Source organism: Oncorhynchus gorbuscha, linkage group LG14 (genome assembly GCF_021184085.1).
Source record: "Oncorhynchus gorbuscha isolate QuinsamMale2020 ecotype Even-year linkage group LG14, OgorEven_v1.0, whole genome shotgun sequence".
NCBI lineage: Eukaryota > Metazoa > Chordata > Actinopteri > Salmoniformes > Salmonidae > Oncorhynchus > Oncorhynchus gorbuscha.
In genome coordinates, this window is record NC_060186.1 from 22,076,301 (window position 1) to 22,092,681 (window position 16,381).

The 16,381-nt window shown below is 44.9% G+C and overlaps 1 protein-coding gene across 3 annotated transcripts in view; it reads right to left on the bottom strand.

Annotated features, from left to right (window-relative positions):
- The window catches only part of LOC123994629 (metabotropic glutamate receptor 8-like), a 1,038,970-nt gene that overhangs the window by 720,891 nt on the left and 301,698 nt on the right, over nucleotides 1-16,381 (bottom strand). For 2 of the 3 annotated variants that reach the window (XM_046297463.1, XM_046297464.1), the window contains exon 7: nucleotides 10,915-11,115. In XM_046297463.1, coding sequence (XP_046153419.1) covers nucleotides 10,915-11,115 — 201 coding nt within the window. Of the gene's footprint in view, nucleotides 1-10,486; nucleotides 10,639-10,914; nucleotides 11,116-16,381 lie in introns of those variants that run through there. The other variant, XM_046297465.1, reaches the window with a different exon arrangement.

The following is a 16,381-nucleotide window of genomic DNA, read 5'->3' on the forward strand; positions in this document are numbered from 1 at the left end:
CACTGACACGGCCCGCTACCAAAACCTGCGGGCTCTCCTTCACTGCAGCCGATGTGAGTAAAACATTTAAACGTGTTAACCCTCGCAGGGCTGCAGGCCCAGACGGCATCCCCAGCCGTGTCCTCAGAGCATGAGCAGATCAGCTGGCTAGTGTGTTTACGGACATATTCAATCAATCCTTATCCTAGTCTGCTTTTCCCGCATGCTTCAAGAGGGCCACCATTGTTCCTGTTCCTAAGAAAGCTAAGGTAACTGAGCTAAACTACTACCGCCCCGTAGCACTCACTTCCGACATCATGAAGTGCTTTGAGGGACAAGTCAAGGACCATATCACCTCCACCCTACCTGACACCCTAGACCCACTCCAATTTGCTTACCGCCCCAATAGGTCCACAGACGACGCAATCGTAACCACACTACACACTGCCCTAACCCATCTGGACAAGAGGAATACCTATGTGAGAATGCTGTTCATCGACTACACCATAGTACCCTCAAAACTCGTCTTCAAGCTCGAGACCCTGGGTCTCGAACCCGTCCTGTGCAACTGGGTACTGGACTTCCTGACGGGCCGCCCCCCCAGGTGGTGACGTTAGGTAACAACATCTCCACCCCGCTGATCCTCAACACTGGGGCCCCACAGTGGTAGACTTGATTACCAACAATGATGAGACAACCTACAGGGAGGAGGTGAGGGCCCTCTGAGTGTGGTGTCAGGAAAATAACCTCACACTCAATGTCAACAAAACAAAGGAGATGATTGTGGACTTCAGGAAACAGCAGAGGGAGCACCCCCCTATCCACATCGACGGGACAGTAGTGGAGAGGGTAGTAAGTTTTAAGTTCCTGGGCGTACACATCACGAACAAACTGAATTGGTCCACCTACACAGACAGCATTGTGAAGAAGGCGCAGCAGCGCCTCTTGAACCTCAGGAGGCTGAGGAAATTGGGCTTGTCACCAAAAGCACTCACAAACTTCTACAGATGCATCCTGTCGGGCTGTATCACCGCCTGGTACGGCAACTACTCCGCCCACATCCGTAAGGCTCTCCAGAGGGTACAACGGATCACCGGGGGCAAACTATCTGCCCTCCAGGACACCTACACCACCCGATGTCACAGGAAGGCCATAAAGATCATCAAGGACAACAACCACCCGGGCCACTGCCTGTTCACCCTGCTATTACATTTACATTTAAGTCATTTAGCAGACGCTATCATCCAGAAGGCGAGGTCAATACAGGTGCATCAAAGCAGGGACCGAGAGAATGAAAAACAGCTTCTATCTCAAGGAAATCAGACTGTTAAACAGCCACCACTAACATTGAGTGGCTGCTGCCAACATACTGACTCAACTCCAGCCACTTTAATAATGGAAATTGATGTAAAAATATATAACTAGCCACATTAAACAATGCTACTTAATATAATGTTTTCATACCCTACATTACTCATCTCATATGCATATACTGTACTCTATACTCTTGCCATCTTTATGTAATACATGTATCACTAGCCACTTTAAACTATGCCACTTTATGTTTATATACCCTACATTACTCATCTCATATGTATTTACTGCCATGTCTTTACTATCATTAAATTGAAGACTTGGTTTTTATCAATGATTCCCGTAATTAGTGTTACTCGATTAAACTGAATAATTATGTAACTGTAATTAACTAGGAAGTCGGGGCACCAAGGAAAGTATTCAGATTACAAAGTTATAATATCCCAATATAACCTTTCAGACATGTTCATACCTGATCAATAGTCTTCTGATGAATGATTTGTTTATTTTACCTCACATTAGTCTCATTCCAAACGTCATAAATGGTTGGTTATCTGCACGAACCCAGTCTTCACTATGAGTCATCCTTACATCAATTGTCTTAAATCATTTATTTATTACTAGCTAAGTCATTCATGGAAATGCATAAACAAACAAACATGGTAAATGTGGTTACATGAAATTATAGGAGAATGAACCGGCATGGCGGCTTCTTAGACAAAGGGGGGTTGACTAAGAAGTCAGTCACTACAGAGGTAATTATAACAATTAAAATGCTAATCCTTTACACATGAACGCTCACTCATTCGGGAACAATTGCAATCAATATATATATTTACGCTCAGTGTGTCGTCTTGATCGCTGGTGAAAAGTTTGTGTCTTTTGTAGAATTGTCCATTTCTCTCCCTCTCTCTCTCTCGGTTAGAGGGGATAGCTCAAAGTGACATTCGTTATAGAACGGATGTTTCGGCAGTTGTCGTTCTTTGCGCTCAATGATACTGAATTCCTAGCTGCAGACTAAGAGTTTAACCATGTGGTATGATTAAAAGATTCAGCAATGGTCTACAACCTTTGTCCCCCTCCCAATGGAGAAAGTTGGGTTTTATTCGGAATGGCAGAAAAGGGCTGTCCCAGGATGTCTGACCCTAACTGGGTTCAGGGGCGGTCCTCTGATTTAGTTCAAATCCAATTCCCTTTTTGAGTTTTCCTTCATTAAACAGTCCAAAATCATATTGTAAAATTGTCTAAACAGTATCATACTCACTCATTCATCTTATACAACAATTAGATGTAAACCTCATATCTGAGGCTATTAAAAAACAGCGTTATGGTAATGTGGCCATACCGTCTCCTATGACGTTCCCAAGTTGTGACAAACGGACCAGTTCGTAGCTGGATTCTTCACCGATCTTTTACACTTTCTCCGAAATTTGTTCGTACCTCAAGTTCTGTGAGGTGGAAGGATTTCCTTTGTCTCCATGAAAAACGACTCTATAACTGTGTGTCCATGAGGTCTTCTCAGGAATTTACGATCTCTGACCACAGCAGCCTAGTTGAAGGAGGGAAGGGGGGAGGTAGGGAGAGGGGTTGTTATACTCAAAGAGGCCAACGTCATGACAATACTGTACTCTATACCATCTACTGCATCTTGCCTATGCCGTTCTGGACCATCACTCATTCATATATCTTTATGTACATATTCTTTATCCCTTTACACTTGCGTGTATAAGGTAGTAGTTGTGGAATTGTTAGGTTAGATTACTCGTTGGTTATTACTGTATTGTCGGAACTAGAGGCACAAGCATTTCGCTACACTCGCATTCACATCTGCTAACCATGTGTATGTGACAAATAAAATTTGATTCTCTCTCTCTCTCTCTCAACTAAACACGCTCTGCTCGGTTTTCCTGCAGACCATAAACATAATAACACTGAGATCCGAGGTGATGTGAAGCTTATATATGAATACGATTTAGATTGTATTTAATTTCGCCTACAGGTCCTAAAAACCTTACACACAGCATTGTATATCCCTCTTCTTACTCTCTCCATCCCCCTCTCTCTTCCCTCTAACTGGCTGCATAGCAGTCATGCTAGGGTCAAGATCATCATCTAGCCATTATTCCTCGCTAGTTAGCCCGGGCTGGTTCCCGTAGAGAAGGCGTCCATCTTGTCCTGAGCAGTCAGAGCTAGAGCAGCTGGCCCTGTGAAGACGGGCTGTAATGAGATAGCTCTTTCCAGCATGGCCGTATCCTTTCCTTTCCTCGCGGCTCTACGCACACACACACACACACACATGCACACACATGCACACACATGCACACACACACACTGACTCCACGGCTCCACGTCTCAGGGCCTAATTGGTTTTGGCTCTTCTGCCCTCTCCATAGAAGGGTACTGGAGAGCCTCGTGTAGGGTGGCCCCGACCAAGACCACAATATGGTCGAAATATAGGAGCTGCCACTACTGCACTGTAGCTCAATAAATAACTTTTTGTTAGGGCAGGAAAAAATGAGTGGATATTGTTCTATTTCTCTGCCCAAGTTCTTTGTCCAGCGTCCTGTGCTTTTGTGGATGAGGATAAAAAAATACTGTTATACAGGACGCTGAGACTGAGACCCGCTACATTGTGAATTTCCAGTTTCAATGAACGTAGCACTACCATGAGGGTTGCAGTTGGATCAATACAGTCAATATCCTCACCAGTGTTCTAAAGCGGAAGTGTAGCAGTCCTTTGTGTATGTTTTCTTTCCTTGCTAAAGCGGGGGATTCTCACTCCACACTGTCAGGGGACAGGGTAGTTAATAAATGATCATAAGGACACATCAATGCCATTCAACCACGCTCTACAGACAGACATACTGGAGCCGGGAACAATAGAGATGATTTTGGCTTGATGTTCAACACTGAACACGGATGAAAGCTCTCTGCTTGTACCCCTATGACTCATTTGACAGACAACAATGAAGTGCAGAGAAGAAAAGGGAAGAGAAGAAGAAAAAATACACGCTTCTAGCTCTCCGTCCATCCATTGGAGGTTTTGGGGAGATTTTCTGAAAAGTTCCATTATCTAAAAAATAAAAAATAAAAAGAGTATATTCTCTAAAAGGTTTTGCCGTTTTAGTTGAATGTATTCTGTCAAAGTTTTACCCCGGTGTGAAAGTGAAAGTACAGGCTGTATTCCTTCCTTCCCACGCACGGAACTACAATTAAGGTTTCTCATAGACTGAAAAGGAGGGGACCTTGGAAATATTTTCAGGAATAAAAGCGAAGAGATGAACATTGACGGTGAAGAGTGAAGACCTTATCAAGCTTTTCATTAGACCGCCCGAGGATTCATGGAGGACAATGGAGGTGACCTGCGTAGTGGGAGGCACTATGTTTCATGTCACACCACTCTGGGCTCTGTTCTAACAAACCTAACAGAATGGTAAATCTAAGCGCAGGTGGGAGCGCTGTAGGTCCAGGGTTTGTGTCAGAAATATTTGAGCTATTTTCACCATCACAATTATCGGCGCCCTTGCTGGCGTTGGCGCGAAAGGGATGTGTTTTGATGAATAAACAAGCGGGTGGGTGTGTCGAGGCGTGGCCTCTCACTGGCCAATCAGAACGTGCTTCATGGCGAAATATGTGGTTGCTTCAAGTTGTGTATTTACGGTCTTTTATGGATCGCCTTGGAATCAACTCCAATTCCAATGTTAGTCAGTTATAGTTTATTAAATTAAACAGAAACTAAATAACACAATGTAGACCAGGTCCTTTTGACCAGGGCCTGTAGGTGCACTATATTGTGCCATTTGGGACGTTGGCCAAGACTATCCTATTCATCAGAGCAGAAATGGTGGGACACATTTAAATGTAAAGATGTCTTTTGATATCTGTCCTACAAAGTGTTCAAAGACTTGTTGTGGCTATTTTTCTACATTCACTTCAGCTGCTCATTGAAAACTGAATCACAACAGCCCGACAGCAACTGAAATGAGATTTTCTCGGGCCAATAACAGTCCCTAAATGTGTTACTTCGCAGAGCGTTGTCACAATGACTTACAGTACTAGAGGGGATGTTGTTGGTAGGCAACCACGGAACACGACGCTTTCTAGATAAGAGAGGCACTCAGTCTGAGTTGAGAGGATGAAAGAGACACTAGTCTGTTTGATATCTTGCTTGCATTCCGAGTCAATCCCTCCATGGTGATGACTGATGACTGATGACCGGGGCGAAAAGGAGAGAGAAAGAGAGAAGAGCAACACAACAAGGAAAACATCATCGACGTTGAGCCAAATCTGAAGCATCATGTTTTTGGACTAAGAAAATAGGAAATATCCGCAGCAAACTTACACGTTTGAATAAAACCAAGCAAAGTCATTCAATGGCCTCTGGATAGAATCAAGCGATACCACAACGTCTGAAGTGGGCTGCATAATAAGTGGGTGCTCGACATGAGACAAACCATGCCTCCTGAACGACCCCCTATTCCCTAAGTGTGCACTACTCTGTAGGGAATGCACCATATAGAGAACAGGGTACCATTTGAGACAGAACCAGAATGTCCTTCAGATGACTGTGGGGTGTAGGGTGGAGAGACTCAAGCTGAACAGAACAGGAGAACCGGTATCAGATGCAGTCCGCACGATGTAGCGTGTGATTGCTGCTACAGGTACGGTTCCTTATTGTCTTCCTTCCCCCTGGATCTGCAATGCACCACCATCTGGGTGTGCATGTGTGTCTGGGTGTGTGTGTGAGTGAGAGTGAAAGCAAGAGAGATAGGTAAGGAGACGGGAGAAAAGGAGAGAGAAAAAAGAGACGGGGAATGAGAGATAATGAGAAGATAAAGGAGAGTGGGAGAGGGGCAGAGAGAGGGAAGGGAGGAGAGGGAGGGATAGCGCTAGGAAGTGCGCGAGCAGGAAGGTCCTCTCTTCTCTCCATCAGCATGAGTTTCTGTCGGAGTCAGAGAGCACATCGATAACACCTGAACACTGGAGGGGGGAGGGATACACACACACACACACACACACACACTGGGGGTCAGTGGAGGGGTCATCCAAGTGTCCAATCTCATGCTGCTGAGAAAGGTTAGATCTTCTGCAGGGTTCGGTGAGGAAGGATCATTAATACGTGCACCGGCCAATGTGTGTGTGTCTGCATGAGATATCTCCACGCCTGGTGTGTTTTCCCTAGATCGTTCTGAAACCTCACTACTGAATTAGGCTCTTCCTCTCGCTGGATTGATTTTCCGCCTGTGACGGTAAGCAGGGGGATCGGGCCTATCGGATCAGCACAGCTCCTCTAAGTTGCATTTGATTGGTATGGATCCCTGGCCCCTGCTGCGGCCATGTCAAGGGCACTGTGGATGGTCCGACTCAATGCCCTCCTAACGGGTGCAGATGAGCTCCGCACTAAATTATAGCAAGGAATAGAAGTGTGCTTCTACTGACGCACACTGAATTAAACTTTCTCGTCGTCCGTCGCTCACACACACACACACACACACACACACACACACACACACACACACACACACACACACACACACACACACACACACACACACACACACACACACACACACACACACACACACACACACACGCACACACACGCGCACACACGCACACACACACACACACCGATCTTTATTCAATAACATCCGGAAACTTGCTATGCCAGACATGATGTAGTATAAGAGGCTGTTGCTGAACAACACAAAACAACATTCGTCTACAACATTATCTACATCAGTCGCCAGCAGAAAACACATTCACTCCTCTGGTATCATTACTATTAACCTCCTGTTCAACTCCAGAGGGGCAGAAATCGATACCAACACAACAGGCTGCTTCTCTGTGTAGTTAGCTTGAAAGCATCCTGTCGAGTAGCCCCGGGCCTGTTGAAGACGAGATACTAGATGTAAACAACGTCAACAGCCCTACAGAAATTCATCTTGTGGCCTCTCGGCATCGAAAAACCAGCAGCAGTCAATAGGAAGAAGATTTACTGATCTCTAGTAAATAGTCTGGTAAAGTGCAGTTTGTCAGGCCTTGCTCTCTGCTCCGTGGCCTTCGACATTCATCTCAGTCAAGTGGGCAGTGACATTTAGCTCTATTAAAGGAGGTTACTGTGTAAAATGGTGGTGAAGTACTATGTTAGCTGTGTGTTTAGTAGTCATCAGGGCTAGAATGGCCATAGAAGGACTTGAACCTGTAACCTTGTGTTTATCAGCCCAATAGCTTATGGATTTCTATTTCTATGAAATATATGGATTTCACATGACTGGGCATGGGCGCAGCCATGGTTATGCTTGGGAGGGCATAGGGCCACCCACTTGGGAGCCAGGACCACACGCTGGGGAGCTGGCCCAGCGAATCAGAATTAGTATTCCCCCATGAAAGGGCTTTATTAAAGAGAGAAATACTCCTCAGTTTCGTCAGCTATCTGGGTAGCTGGCCAGATGAAGCTTGGTTACACATTGCCTGAGGTTGTGAGTCCGGTTGGACGTACTGCCATATTCTCTAAAACAACGTTGGAGGCGGCTTATGGTAGAGAAATTAACATTCAGTTCTCTGGCAACAGCTCTGTTGGACATTCCTGTCGTCAGCATGCCAATTGCACGCTCCCTCAAAACTTGAGACATCTGTGGCATTGTGTTGTGTGACAAAACTGCTCATTTTAGAGTGGCCTTGTATTGTCCCCTGTACAAGGTGCACCTGTGTAATGATCATGCTGTTTAATCAGCTTCTTGACATGCCACACCTGTGAGGTGGATTGATTATCTTGGCAAAGGATAAATGCTTACTAACAGGGATGTAAACACATTAGTGCAGAACATTTGAGAGAAATACATTTTTTATGTTTATCTTTGTGTTTATTAAATGAGCTTTTTGTGCATATGGAACATTTCAGGGATCTTTTATTTCAGCTCATGAAACATGGGACCAACAGTTTACATGTTACGTTTATACTTTTCTTCAGTATGACTATGGATGCTACAGTATTTACAATATTTCATTTGTATTCAATCCATGTGGATTTTGCTGAAGCCACTGGAGTGGTAAAGTTTTGTTCAGTGTTTGTGATTGGACGACAATGCCACTGTATGAATACAATTTTGACCTGATGCACTTACAGTCTTAAAACTGCCTCGTGGACGCAATTCATTTTGGATCGATCATCACAAATTATGCAAATCACGGGAGTTGAATGGAAACACAACAAATGAGCAGGCGGAGAGATGAATAAATAATACCATAACCAAAAAAAAAGCAGAAAATACATATTCAAATGAACTGTCTAATGTTATTTAGTGGGAGATGTACCGCCTACTTACAGTATGCTCTTCAGGGGCCCGAGAGGAACAAAACAGTCAAATAAGCACACCACTCATAAAAACAAAAGCATTACTGGAGTCTCAAGTCAAGCTCCAAGTTGTTTACCATCTGCAGCAAGCACAAAGTGTTGTAACTATGTTAGGAGAAGGGGATGGATACCCAATGGCACCTCTAGTTAAATAGCTCAACTACATAATGTACAGTGCATTCGGAAAGTATTCAGACCCCTTCAGTATTTTCCATATTTTCTTACGTTACAGCCTTATTGTAAAATTGATTCAATTAATATTTTGCTCATCAACTTACACACAACACCCCATAATGGCAAAGCAAAAAACATTTAATTTTATTATTCAGACCCTTTGTGCTATGAGACTTGAAATTGAGCTCAGATGCATCATGTTTCCATTGATAATCCTTGAGATGCTTCTACAACTTGATTGGAGCCCACCTGTGGTAAATTCAATTGATTTCTCATGATTTGGAAAGTCACACACCTGTCTATATAAAGTCCCACAGTTGACAGTGCATGTCAGAGCAAAAAACCAAGACATGAGGTCAAAGGAATTGTCCATAGAGCTCCGAGATGGCATTGTGTCAAGGCACAGATCTGGGAAAGGGTACCGAACACTTTGTGCAGCATTGAAGGTCCCCAAGAACACAATGGCCTCCATCATTCTTAAATTGAAGTAGTTTGGAACCGCCTGGACTGAGCTGGGTCTGGCGAAACTGAGCAGTTTGGTCTTAAATTGAAGTAGTTTGGAACCGCCAAGACTCATCCTAGAGCTGACGCCTGGCCAAACTGAGCAATCGGGGGAGAAGGGCCTTGGTCAGGGAGGTGACCAAGAACCCGATGGTCACTATGACAGAGCTCCAGAGTTCCTCTGTGGGGATGGGAGAACCTTCCAGAAGGACAACCATCTCTGCAGCACTCCACCTATCAGTCCTTTATGTTAGAGTGGCCAGAAAAAAAAACACTCCTCAGTAAAAAGCACATGACAGCCCACGCGGAGTTTGCCAAAATGCACCTAAAGGAAACTCAGACCATGATGAACAAGATTCTCTGGTCTGTTGAAACCTGGTCTGCTGAAACCAAGATTGAACACTTTTGACTGAATGCCAAGCGTCACATCTGGAGGAAACCTGGCAACATCCCTTAGGTGAAGCATGGCGGTGGCAGCATCATGCTGTGGGGATGTTTTTCAGCGGCAGGGATTGAGAGATTAACAGCAAGGTACAGAGAGATCCTTGATGAAAACCTGCTCCAGAGCGCTCAGGACCTCAGACTGAGGCGAAGGTTCACTTTCAAACAGGACAACGACCCTAAGCACACAGCCAAGACAACGCAGGAGTGGCTTCAGGACAAGTCTCTGAAGGTCCTTGAGTGGCACAGCCAGAGCCCGGACTTAAATCCGATCTAACATCTCTGGAGAGACCAAAAAAAAATAACTGTGTAGCAACACTCCACATCCAACCTGACAGAGCTTGAGAGGATCTGCAGAGAAGAACGGGAGAAACTCCCCAAATACAGGTGTTCCAAGCTTGTAGCGTCACACCCAAGAACACTTAAAGCTGTAATTGCTGCCAAAGGTGCTTCAGCAAAAATGTCTAAACCAGTTTTTCTTTGTCATTATGGGATATTGTGATGTCATTATGGGGTATTGTGTGTAGATGGATGTGGGGGGGGGGGACAATTGAATCTATTTCAGAATAAGGCTGTACCGTAACAAACTGTGGAAAAAGTCAAGCGGCCTGAATACTTTCCGAATGCCCTGTATAGAATATTAAGCACACATAATAAGGCACAAAATAGATTGCATGGCCATTAGCAGGAAAAGGAAGCAGGATAAGTTAAGATAATTAGCAGAGAAATATGAAGAGAGTATTAGTAGTATGAACCATTTCAGTGAGAGCCAGTAAAGGGAAGTATCACTGAGGAGGAACAGAATGGGTAACCCTACGCACTCTGTGGGAGGACTGCTCTCAGAGAGGATGGATCATGGCTCATGGAGGACACTAGGGGGGAAAGAAAACGGGGCAAAACGTCAATCATTTCACTAACTACTTCATAAACTACCCTGTAGTCAAAGCTTAATGAATGTTCAAGATGTCCTCTGATAAGGAGTGGGGGGAGAGCAAAAGGAGGCATGTATACGGTGGCTTTTGATGAGGGAGTGGTGTGTGGCTCGTTGATGCTGTTGATGCTGATGTTGTGGATATGGCTGAGAAGTGTGTGTGTGTGTGTGTGTGTGTGCGTGCGTGTCTGCACGCGTGCGCCCGTGCTCTACTTACCATTAAAGTTGACAGCTCTGATATGGCTGAGTAGTTCCTTGCCGTCGATGTTGGCCATCTTTGGGCACAGGCCTGGGTATCCATAGCAGAGTTCCCGGTGCATCCGGTGCAGGGCATGGGCCATAGCATACACGGCATCCATCACAAACTGCACCTTCCCCTCCTGCTCGTAGCTCGAGTCCCGACCAACCTTCTCCAGACCTGGGAGAGAGGAGAGAGACAGATGGACGGTTAGCTACACGGTGGGTGGAAACATCCAAGTGTCTATTTGGCAAAGATGCTAAATGTATAACATTACATTATAATAGCATTTTGGTGAGAACAAAAAACACTGACCTTGGTCACACTGCTTTCACACAAACACAAACATCTGTCACATGTTGTTTTATTCAGTTGAGCGCACACACAGTGACACACACATACTGACACAAGCGCACACACACGGAAAACTCGCTTTCTTTCTAATGCAGTCGAATATGTGCTTATGTAACTGATAGCATCATTAGCATAATTAGCTCATAAAGAGGCGAAAAGCACAAACTCCTTGATGCATAAACATGAACATCTCTAATTTATCACAATGCCTTTCCACCATTTTCATCAACGTTATTAAAGTGGAACTGCAAAAAAAAAAGGAAAATAGGGTGGATTTTCAGAAGCAACTCATTTTTATTGAATTCTTTCAGCTTTTAACTCAGCGTTTTACACAGTACAAAGCCCTCGGGCTAAAAAAGCAAAACATTTGTAAATAAAAAACTTGCCCGGGCTAGGTGAATTAACAAGAGTCCTCAATCAATACGCGTGTCTGTGTGGAATTAATAGGCTCAGGAGAAGGAAATCCATTTCAGTTTTATAACGGCTTCCACACAGCAGGCAAGTCTCACGTGAAGGTGATGCATTAGCAGGAGCAGGACACACACACACACACACCTGGTTATTCCCTATGAAGGATACGGTCAAAGTTACAGTAACAGGGGACGGAGGCTGATTTCACAAGAGACCAAACAACTAAGAAGGACATTGTGGGCCCACTGGAGCCATCATAGAAGTCAGTCCCAATAGTTAAAAGCCACTCAAATCGACAGGACTCAAATCCGAAGTATTGCTTCCCCCACGGTCCAGAGCCATCCACTCCACTCCTAGGTAATCCCACCAGGTATAGGCACTGACTGTAGAGGAACTGACTCAGTTTATCCCAAATAGGATCTGTGAGCTTATCCTATCGGAAAGAGCTCCCAGTGCCGTAGAGTTTATAACATGAACAAAGAAGTCCTCTGACATAACCCAAGCCAGTAAAGAAACACTGGGGACAGGCGCTGAGCCATCAGACTCGATCTGAATTCCATCCTGGCTTTGGCTTGACACGCTGGAGCGATAGCTACTGTATCGCTACTAAGCCCCAGACACACTGTCCCGCAGGTATAACGGATTTTGGAGCCAGGTGCAGGAATACACAATAGGGGTTTTTAATACACCCAAAACAAACATGCATACAAAAACACTGGGCTGTGCCCAAACAAAGGAGCGAGGGTAAACCTCGCTGAACGACACGGGCCAATACGCAGGATAACAGCTGCACCAACGTATAGGTACTCACACCACCAACGTATAGGTACTCACACCACCAACGTATAGGTACTCACACCACCAACGTATAGGTACTCACACCACCAACGTATAGGTACTCACACCACCAACGTATAGGTACTCACACCACCAACGGACATGGGAACAATGACCGACAAAGACAGAGGGAACAGAGGGCACATATACAGTTGAAGTCGGAAGTCGGAAGTCGACATACACCTTAGCCAAATGCATTTTCTTCACAATTCCTGACATTTAATCCGAGTAGAAACTCCTTGTCTTCGGTCTGTTAGGATCACACTTTATTTTAAGAATGTGAAACGTCAGAATAAGAGTAGAGAAGGATTTATTTCAGCTTTTATTTCATCACATTCTTCACATTCCCAGTGGGTCAGACGTTTACATAAACTCAATTAGTATTTGGTAGTATTGCCTTTAAATTGTTTAACTTGGGTCAAATGTTTCAGGTAGCCTTCCACAAGCTTCCCACAATAAGTTGGGTGAATTTTGGCCTATTCCTCCTGACAGAGCTGGTGTAACTGAGTCAGGATTGTAGGCCTCCTTGCTCACACACGTTTTTTCAGTTCTGCCCACAAATCTTCTATGTGATTGAGGTCAGGGCTTTGTGATGGCCACTCTAATACCTTGACTTTGTTGTCCTTAAGCCATTTTGCCACAACTTTGGAAGTATGCTTAGGGATAATGTCTATTTGGAAGATCAATTTGCCACCAAGCTTTAACCTCTTGAGATGTTGCTTCGATATATCCACATCATTTTCCTACCTCATGATGTGGAGGGACTAGTGAAGTGCACTAGTTCCTCCTGCAGCAAAGCACCCCCACAACATGATGCTGCCACCCCCACAACATGATGCTGCCACCCCGTGCTTCATTCATTGTTGGGATGGTGTTCTTCGGCTTGCAAGCCTCCCCCTTTTTCCTCCAAACATAACAATGGTCATTACGGAAAAAGGTTATATTTTTGTTTCATCAGACCAGAAGACATTTCTCCAAAAAACTACGATTTTTGTCCCCATGTGCAGTTGCAAACAGTAGCCTGGCTTTTCTATGGCGGTTTTGGAGCAGTGGCTTCTTCATTGCTTAGCGGCCTTTCAGGTATCTTTACAATGTCCTTTGCTGTTGTTCTGGGATTGATTTGCACTTTTCACCACAAAAGTACATTCATCTCTAGGAGACAGAACGTGTCTCCTTCCTGAGCGGTATGACGGCTGCGTGGTCCCATGGTGTTCATACTTGTGTACTATTGTTTGTACAGATGAATGTGGTACCTTCAGGTGTTTGGAAATTGCTCCCAAGGATGAACCAGACTTGTGGAGGTCTACAATTGTTTTTCTGAGGTCTTGGCTGATTTCTTTTGATTTTCCCATGATGTCAAGCAAAGAGGCACTGGGTTTGAAGGTAGGCTTTGAAATACATCCACAGGTACACCTCCAATTGACTCAAATGATGTCAATTAGCCTATCAGAAGCTTCTAAAGCCATGACATCATTTTCTGGAATCTTCCAAGCTGTTTAAAGGCACAGTCAACTTAGTGTGTGTAAACTTTTGACCCACTGGAAATGTTATACAGTGAATTATAAGTGAAATAATCTGTCTGTAAACAGTTTTCGGAAAAATGACTTGTGTCATGCACAAAGTAGATGTCCTAACCGACTTGCCAAAACTATAGTTTGTTAATTAACAATTTTTTTGGAGTGGTTGAAAAATGAGTTTTAATGACCCCAACCTAAGTGTATGTAAACTTCCGACTTCAACTGTATAACATACTAATCAGGGGAAATGGGAACCAGGTGTGTGTAATCAGACAAGACAGTCCTGGGGTTGATGATAATGAATCCAGTTCAGTGAAGCCTAGAAAGCCGGTGACGTAAACCTCCCGAACTGGTGAACAGAATGAGCATCAGTACCAGGGGGATCTGTGACACACACAGCATAAACCCTACAGTCACACACACACACACACACACACACACACACACACACACACACACACACACACACACACACACACACACACACACACACACACACACACACACACACACACACACACACACACACACACACACACACACACACACACACACACACACAGCATAAACCCTACAGTCACACACACACACGCACACACACACACACACACCATCCATCAGCAGGCTTACGGTCCAGCCAACCATATAGCCAATCACCCTGTTGAGCTGCTCAAAAAGAAAATGGCATCCATCTCATCTCAGTCCCCAGAGAAGACTACACAGGGTGCATCCTATTCCCTATATAATGTACCCATAGGGTTCTGGTCAAAAGTAGTGCACTATATAGGGAATAGGGTGCCATTTCTGGCGCAGGCATTCCCTCTAATGACTTACAAGAGAGTTACAGGAGAGGGTTGGTGGAGCTACTGCCGTTACAGAAAACAATGCTGTTACATTTCCTTCGATTGCATCATTACAGTTGAATCCCCCCCTAGCTGACTGGCTGGCAGTGTGAGGTACAGCAGTTGTCATGTTTACTGTCTGTCTGTCCCTGTCTGTCCCTGTCTGACACACAGCCGATCCAACCCTGGGGCGGCAGGTAGCCTACTGGTTAAAGCGTTGGGCCTGTAACCGAAAGATTGCTGGATCGAATCCCTGCGCTGACAAAGTCAAAATCTGCCGTTAACCCACTGTTCCCTGGTTAGGCTGTCATTGTAAATAAGAATTTGTTCTTAACTGTCTTGCCTAGTAAAGGTTCAATTAAAAAATGCACATATATACACTCTCGCTCACACATACTGCAGCCATTCCATCACTGTCAGCTCAGACAATGACAGCTCTGCTAAATTTAATTTGCCCGTTCTGCTATGCTTTAATAATCTGGAAGAACACAGGCGGAAGGAGAATTTACATAGCTCATTGTGACTGTGTAATAATAAGCCTGGCTGTAGAGGCAGATATTTGTTCTCTTACAAACTAGCACACACACACACACACAAAGAAATGTACACACCTAAACAGGATGCTAGCAGTTACCATATACTTCGAGGCATTGTGCTAAGGCTAGTGGGTTGAGTGGGTTGTGCAGTGGCGGAGATCTTAGTGGGCTATACTCGGCCTTGTCTCAGGACGGTAAGTCGGTGGTTGAAGATATCCCTCTAGTGGTGTGGGGGCTGTGCTTTGGCAAAGTGGGTGGGGTTATATCCTGCCTGTTTGACCCTGTCCGGGGGAATCATCGGACGGGGCCGCAGTGTCTCCTAACCCCTCCTGTCTCAGCCTCCAGTATTTATGATGCAGTAGTTTATGTGTCGGGGGGCTAGGGTTAGTTTGTTATATCTGGAGTATTTCTCCTGTCTTGTGTAAATTTAAGTATGCTGTCTCGAATTCTCTTTCTCTCTTTTTCTTTCTTTCGTTCTTTCTTTCTTTCTTTCTTTCTCTCAGAGGACCTGAGCCCTAGGACCATGCCTCAGGACTACCTGGCCTGATGATTCATTGCTGTCCCCAATCCACCTGGCCGTACTGCTGCTCCAGTTTCAACTGTTCTGCTTGCGGCTATGAAGCCCTGACCTGTTCAGCTGACGTGCTACGAGTCCCAGACCTGCTGTTTCAACTATCTAGAGACAGCAGGAGCGGTAGAGATACTCTGAATGATTGGCTATGAAAAGCCAATGGACATTTACTCCTGAGGTGCTGACTTGCTGCACCCTCGAAAACCACTGTGATTATTATTATTTGACCATGCTGGTCATCTATGAACATTTGAACATCTTGGCCATGTTGTGTTATAATCCCCACCCGGCACAGCCAGAAGAGGACTGGCCACCCCTCATAGCCTGGTTCCACTCTAGGTTTCTTCCTAGGTTCTGAGAGGTTTTTCCTAGGTTCTG